The 7,487-nt window shown below is 39.4% G+C and overlaps 2 protein-coding genes across 2 annotated transcripts in view; one reads left to right on the top strand and one right to left on the bottom strand.

Moving 5' to 3' along the window:
- Positions 1-588: 588 nt before the first annotated feature.
- LOC306756112 (uncharacterized protein) lies at positions 589-4,328 on the bottom strand. Its single transcript, XM_079240774.1, has 2 exons — positions 4,040-4,328; positions 589-3,063 (listed from the first exon to the last, which is right to left on the bottom strand). The coding sequence occupies exon 2, from the start codon at positions 3,033-3,035 to the stop codon at positions 1,212-1,214; it is 1,824 nt and encodes a 607-aa protein (XP_079096900.1). The 5' UTR covers positions 3,036-3,063; positions 4,040-4,328; the 3' UTR covers positions 589-1,211.
- A 739-nt stretch (positions 4,329-5,067) lies between these two features.
- The window catches only part of smg9 (SMG9 nonsense mediated mRNA decay factor), a 5,080-nt gene continuing 2,660 nt past the window's right edge, over positions 5,068-7,487 (top strand). The window contains 5 exon segments of the mRNA XM_079241124.1: positions 5,068-5,435; positions 5,540-5,614; positions 5,809-6,043; positions 6,187-6,284; positions 6,366-6,478. Coding sequence (XP_079097250.1) covers positions 5,289-5,435; positions 5,540-5,614; positions 5,809-6,043; positions 6,187-6,284; positions 6,366-6,478 — 668 coding nt within the window. The 5' untranslated portion in view covers positions 5,068-5,288.

Genomic DNA, 7,487 nt, shown 5'->3' with positions numbered 1-7,487 from the left:
GTGCACGCACTGTAAAATGTATACAGATCTCCACTTATGGAACAATCAGAGATAATTCAGCAGTTTTCATGCCCTCAGCAGATCTTTTTGTGATATGTCACAAAGAACTTTACTGATCTCGAACACAGACTCCAGAGGATTTTGTAACTACAATGTCAGACAGTAAACTGCACACAAACCCTACACATATGATTTAATTGATGCACACTATTACTGTCTTATTCCTGTGGAATGGTTTACATGCTAATTTTATTATTTACCCCATTAGCCTCATCAGTTTTGATAAAGCCTTTCATAAGTCCTTTTAACCCATTAACAGACTGCCTAATGGTCAGCAAGCTGTTTATAAAACTCTAGTGAATTCCAACGTAATACCAATCAGGTTCTCATTATTTCTGCTTTCTTTGAGCAAATAAAGTGAACTAAAATTGGACAAATAACAATCAAAGCATCAAGAGTTAGAGAAGAAAAACTTTATTTCCAACAGTAAATCTATGGGACACCAGTGGTTGTCAACCAAAATGTAATGAGTACATTTAAGGTTGTAATTTTCTGATGCAAAAAAACAAAAAAGAACAACATGACAGTTTACACCTGCTGGAACAGTGACACAGTCTGAAACGTCAGATCAACTGCTCCATCTGGTGGACAATAATCAGGATCTTTAAGGTTAAAAATCCTCATTATATAACAAACTTTTAAAAAAAAAGTTCATTTTCTATTTTTACCTGAATGTCAAAACAGTGTCAATGTCTCAAATGAGTTAAATATTTGACCCACCAGCATTAAAAAATACATTTAAAAACATAAATCAAGAGGATTTAAAGTTCCACATTTCCAATATGAAAGCACTTTGTAAGTAAACAACTGCTAACTGGACTTAACTTTTATAGGATGAACTGGAATTTTGAGGCTATTTAACAAAGAGAAAATGTGTGTGTTTATTTTTACTCTGACATACTGATGTGTTCCTTGTTCTGTTTACTTTGTAGTTTGCACAACATGAAAGCCTGTTAAGAACCATCCAAACCAGGACATGTTTAATTCAAAGCAATTATAAGTGAATGTGTTTTTGATCTTTACCCCTTGCTATCAATCCATTAAATAAAAGTAGTGACTACCAAGTGAAAAGTAAAATTAGTTATTTAACATTTGGTTTCTGAATTTCCCAGGTAGGAGCTCCTAAAAAACAAGGTGTGATTTCAGAGAAATCAACTGTTTTTAAGCTGGTGCCATATGTATGCTGAAGGCCTAAAAAACAGCTGCCCACAGTCACACATAAAAGGCATTCTGCATCTCTTTTTGACTTTCTTTGTACATCCAGAAGTGGAATTTTTCTGTGATTTGCCTTTTAAGTGCTGCGCTAAAAGTTGTGCTCCTGTGAAAGTGTCACCGCAGCTGACGCAGATGTAGCTCGTAGCCTCGGCATGCTGAACGCAGTGCCTCAGCAGGTGCAGCCTGTGCTTAAACGCTCGGCCGCAGTGGCATCGATGCAAGCGGCGACCTCTATGGAGGTACCGGTGGCTGATGACAAGGGATGGCTGCCGGAAGATGGCGCCGCAGTGCCTGCAGGGACAAGGAGTCTTGGAGCGCCAGCTTGTATTCATACGTTTCATCAAAGCAATATCCTGGCTGTCATTCTCAAACAAGGCCAGAATAGTCGGTGTTGTTGAAGAGCCAGAGTCTGAGGTTGCAGTTTCTACATTTGGGTCAGTGGAAGCGGTAGAGGCAGATGAAGGGGTAGGGAGATGGCTTGAAGGTTGGTTGACACGTGCAGCAATAGACACCCTGTGTGTCAGGGCAGGAGGTGTGCCAGACTGAGAGGAAGCTGACAAAGACGAAGAGCCAGGTTTCACAAGAGCCGGCAGCGGTGCTACATAGCACTGACCGGCATGGAGATTTCCATTGATGATTGGGTTCACAATACCCGGAGTAGCGATGGCTGACTTGGCTTGTGTGCTACAGAGAGCTTGTATAATCTTCTTCCCAGTCAACAGTGATGGATCAGTAATGACACATACTTTGGTGTTGACTACTGATGAGTGAACCTTAGTGACATGCAGTGACAAAGTTTTCTCACTGGTGAAAAATAATTTGCATATGTTGCAAGCCTTTGGCATCGACTCGGAGCAAAAAAGCACCAAAGGTAATTTGAATCCCTTGGGACACTGGTGGGAGTAGAACGAATTCTCATTAGTGAAAACCTGATAACAGATGTCACAGGAATTTAAAGGCATGTGGTGTTTCTTGAGAGCCACCTCGGTGGGAAAGAGTTTTTTGCACAAAATACACTGATACTCATTTAACCACACACCATTGCAATGCAATAAATGGAGCTTTATAGATTTAAATGGTCCTCTACCGCACCTATCACAGGTTACACCATTATCTCTGGGATTGGGTTTGGGGGCTGCCTCGGAGTCTGAACTGTTGGATGACTCACTAGAATTTTCTTCACCAGTGTCGGTGCTTTCTGAATAATCATCTCTTTCATTATCACTTTCCATGCCAGCGTTGTCATCGTGTTCACCCAATATATACTCAACACTGTTTTCAGATATCTCGGGAAATTCGGGCTCCATTTTAATGTTCGTATTAGAATTCAAATCCATTGCAGAATCAGAAAGAACTGAGGCTGTGCTTTGTTGTGCAATCACCTCCTTCGAAAAGTCCACGTTTTTGTTCCGGTTACAAAATAATGATGAACCACCTTTAAACGTAACAAAGTTCACGCAGTTTTTCTCCGCATGCTTGTTCAGCTCCCACACATTACTGAAAGACTGATTGCACACATAACAGAGGGGAGGCGAGTGTACATTATCCAAGTGTGTAAAAAGAGACGTCAGGCGGCGGAAAGTAACCTTGCAAATGTGGCAGGTGGCTTTGATATCATGGCTTTTATAGTGCAATATCAAGCTCTTTAAGTCACTTATTTTTTTGCCGCACTCCCAACATTTGGCCTCTGGGTATGAAGCATACGTCTGCCTTTCAGTAGGTACACACCATTCCCCATCACTGCTGGAGTCTTCAGACATGGAGCAAGTCAAGGCAACTTCTGGTGATCTGCAATTTAAAAGTAAAGTGGAAAAGTTTCAGACAATACATTTATAGAATAGTTTTCATACATTAACAGTAAAGCACAGACATCACAGTTAATTTGTCTTAAGATCAGTATTTCACCCAACGCTACCTATTATTTCAGATTTAGTGCTCAAACAAAGTGATTTTTAAAAGTGGTTTACATCATAATAACAATTTATTTCAGACAATTTTATCACTAGACATTCTCTGATAGATTGATAGCTCAACGTCAGAGGAAAGATGACTATATAATTTTTTAGAAAAGCTCACGGTTCCCCAGCACATCCACTAGATGTCCTTACCAGAATTTACCTTCACAAGCCCCAGATTACATGTATTATGTTAGCTTTAGCTCATCACATCTGACCATAGACTGTATATAAAGAGATCTGACACTAACATGCATTAGGAATGTGTCGTGAGTCAGCTTATGTAATTACGAGTGTGAAAGCATTTTAATTACAACCATACTAAAAAATTAATGAAGAGCCATGTTAGTGGACCACATTTGGAGGTGGTCTGGGTTGCAAATGCAAATTATGTACACTGCATACTTTTACATTTACATAGAGAAAAGGTGATATCAAAATATTACAAATTCCTAAACCTAAATCAATGTGGATACCAGATATGAACTGAACATTTTGGAGCAGACCAATTTTGATCGACTCACAAAAGACACGTGTGAACCTCCGTCTAGTGCCACCACGAGGTGGGGAGTCAAAGGTTTAAGTGTAAATTTTAGCGGCTGTTGCTGTAATGTGTCTTACATTACTCCTGGTTCAACTGTAATATCAGGTGTGATAACGTCGTCACGAAATGTTAAACCATGTCTGCACATCGCAGTTCCTATTCAAAAGTGTTGAATTAACCCAATAGAGCCACCGAATATTCAGCTATCATCTAGGTTTCTGAAGACTAAATATAAACACTACCTGCACAGGTAACCTGTACTTACCCCTCCTCACAAGTATTAGCGGAAGCCAACGATTGGTCGTAGCCACTTATTGGGGGGAAAAAAAACTGAACTAAAACAAAACAAACAAACAAAAAAATCCCTTGCGTTAGGCTACTTTTAATAATAGTAATAACAAAGAGCCTTATGTTTTTAGGAAAATAAAGACCCGATTTTAAACAGCTCAATACAGATGCTTGAAAGATAGCTCACTGTACAAGTGGTGATGTTTAAAAGAAATCTGGCCACAATATGAACAACCCTTTTTAATTTTTACAGTTCAGGATTTTAGTCATGGCGTCCAAATGCTAACACCGAGCTTATCCACATCCGGTTTAAACAGAAAGTGAGTTGCCTACATCTCCCAGGATGCACCTCTTCTGCAGTCGTGAGCAATCTATGGTCAACGATTGAAGGGGCACTTATGGGCAAAGTTAGTTTAATATCTCAACATTTGGAAGCTTGAAAAGAATGTATTAATTTTACACTGCAGATTCATTTAAGTTCACAAAAAATGTGACTGGCTTAAAGAGAGAATATCTTATATTAAATAACATGGGTGGCACAGAATCGGCAACAAACAACAACAAAGAAATAGTTGTGGTTGAAATACTAACTTCATTTTAACACTTTTTTTTTTTGCAGTTTTCAGGCAACGTGCATTTGATCAACTTTACTTAAAGTTGCATGCATTTAATTATAAATGTAAACATTATTATAATAAAGACAAACGTACAGCTAGAAAAAAAAATAAAATATAATAAGAATTATTTTAACAAAACAAATATGTTAAACTTTTCCAAATATAGTTCTAAAAATGTCGCGGTCCTTATGAGGGGGTACTACTGGTTTCAGCAAAGTGTTTCAGAACGACTTCTTTGTTAAACGAACAAGCTGCGTTTATTTATCTAAAGAGAACATTTCAGGCGGGTGGAGCTCTTCCTAACCTTAAATGAGTTCAAAGCCGCCCACTCGCATATCGACCATTCACTTTAGAAACAATCACACTATCGGGAAGCTTTGACCACCCTTGTTTACAAACGATTATGCCAAAAGACATCACTTCCAAATAAAAAGTAGCTTTAAATTCTGTTGATATCGATATTTCAGGGTTGTAAAGTCGCAAAAGGTTACACGTTTATAAAAAAAAATTTAAGTGAAAGTGACATCGTCTCTTGCCCTAATTTGCTTTGACTGCGGTCTCAGTGTTAGCATTGTGTTCGTAGAAGCTGTAAATCGGCTGCGTCAAGAGATGTCAGAGTCCGGCCACAGTCAGCCTGGTATGTACGGCCAGGGACGCAGGAGGAGGCGACGCCGTGGAGAAAGAGATGTCGGACCTCCGGGTCAAAATCTGTCTGGCCCCAGCCGAGATCGGGAATACCAACCGAGAGAGCGAAGGGTAATGTAAAGTCAAACTCAAATTTCTAGCTTGGTTTGGTTGATTTGCTAAGTTGTCTGCGTTACACTGGCGTCTTTAATAACATTATTATTACATATGGTCAGGATGGCAGCGAGGATCCACCAGGCCCTCTTATCCAGAAGACCCCCATCATTCTTGCTAAACCTCCGGCCGAAAGGGTATGTCAGATTGTCTAGATTTGTACACAAACAGATTTACAGCCAATCCATCGTTTTGACAATAAAACAGGGTTGAATCAGTATCATTGCAGTGAAATTCAATGGGAAAACCTTGGAATTTTTTTTTTTATTTTTTTTTATTTCTAAGCTCTTTTTTTCTGTTGACCAAACTATTGCTGGATCGTTTTTTTAAGGCTAAACCATCACAGAACACAGTTGTCAGTGGAGCATCAGCCATGGAAAAGCCAATAATGCTAATGAAAGCCAGGGATGATGGAGGAAAGCCTGGGACACCTCCAGAGGCAGCAGTGCAGTCCTCTGGTCCCGGGCCCTCTAAGATGGAGAGGGAAGGACAGCGACCTACTCAGCCCGTATATCAGATCCAAAACAGAGGGATGGGTGCTTCTGCTTCGAGCTGCGCTGTGGACCGTGAGTCATTATAGACTTCACATTTTCACTTCTATGTTTTAATTTGCAATAAAGTTCATATTTCCCTGCCTGTACAATTTACACTCAGCAAGGTCAAATTCTGTTTGGAGGGAAAAAAAGAGATCTTTTCCTGTAACTTTCAGCCATGGTCGGCCAGTCCAAACTCCTTCCTCCAGAGAAAATGAAACACAGCATTAAGTTAGTGGATGATCAGATGAATTGGTGCGACAGTGCCATGGAGGTGAGTAAATGGCTGTGATGGGACATAATGATGTGTTCTGTTGTGCACTGTGTTGATGCGTTCTGTTGTGATGTGTTGCAGTTTTTGAGGGACCAGACAGACATGTTAGTGGTGGGAGTCATTGGTCTGCAGGGGGCAGGGAAGTCTACAATCATGTCACTATTATCTGCCAACACACCTGAGGAAGATCAAAGGTAAGGTTGGAGGCTCACCAAGAAACAAATCAAGGTTTTAAACTGCTCTGCACTCCTCAGTATGACTCTTTACTTGTGGGGACCTGTAAATAATACATCATGTTTATGTGAACATGAAGTAATTTGGAGCACAGACCTCTGTCAAGCCGTTGTAGTGTTTTTTTTTGTGCCATTGCTAGTGGGTTTCATTTTTAAGCTAGAGTGGGAAAATTGTCCCTATCTTCCCATGGTAAAGAATTCTTTAAAAAAAAATCCTGGATCCATCATAACCCTCTGAGTTATTATGGTTATGTTGCTAATAGACAGACAGACAGGCAGACTAACAAATAAATTACCTTCACCTTGGCAGAGGTATCAAATAGTAGGATGTCTCAACTTCTCACAAATCACATTAATCTTTGAAGTTTTGACTCATAGCCACTGATGATTGCTGAATACCAGTTTGCTTTAGATCTGGGCCATTTGTTCTATGATCTCCAACATTTGCCTGAAATTTTGTACAAAAATCTCTCAATAAATGTTATTGGTGAACATTATATGTTATTATATATTTTGATTAGTGAAATATATTGGGATGCAGTCAACATGGGATATTCATCTTTCCTCAAAACTGTCTAAGTCAAAATCTTTGCATCTTCACGGATGTTATGGGTGGGAAATGTGTCCTGAATGTTTTGTGAATCTCTGATTCAGACCATTGAAGAAGGAGACAGTCCTAACTTTAGTTCTTCTTGTTTAGATTTGGACATTTGAAGCAATGCAGCTCTATGCAATTTAAAATTTGCATAGATTATTAGTTACTTTTGTTAGATGTGTATCCTTTTAAAACTTTATATTCTACATACATTCTGTAAGCACACAGGGGCAATACAGTACTGTTCTGTTTCACCTTATCTGACCCTCTTGTTTCTAACAAGACGAGCTCTTAAACCTGGTGTGACGTGAATGCACCAGTGATTCGTACAGTATTGTTTTTGCAGAAGAAAAATAAACCTGCTCACAGTCTCTA

Source organism: Telmatherina bonti, assembly GCF_933228915.1.
Source record: "Telmatherina bonti genome assembly, chromosome: 5".
Classification (NCBI taxonomy): Eukaryota; Metazoa; Chordata; class Actinopteri; order Atheriniformes; family Telmatherinidae; genus Telmatherina; species Telmatherina bonti.
The sequence above is the reverse complement of the archived record's forward strand: the minus strand, read 5'-3'. Positions and strand labels throughout refer to the sequence as shown.

Excerpts from the sequence above, each read along its gene's own strand:
- LOC306756112 (XM_079240774.1), bottom strand. The coding sequence starts at position 3,035 with ATGTCTGAAGACTCCAGCAGTGATGGGGAATGGTGTGTACCTACTGAA.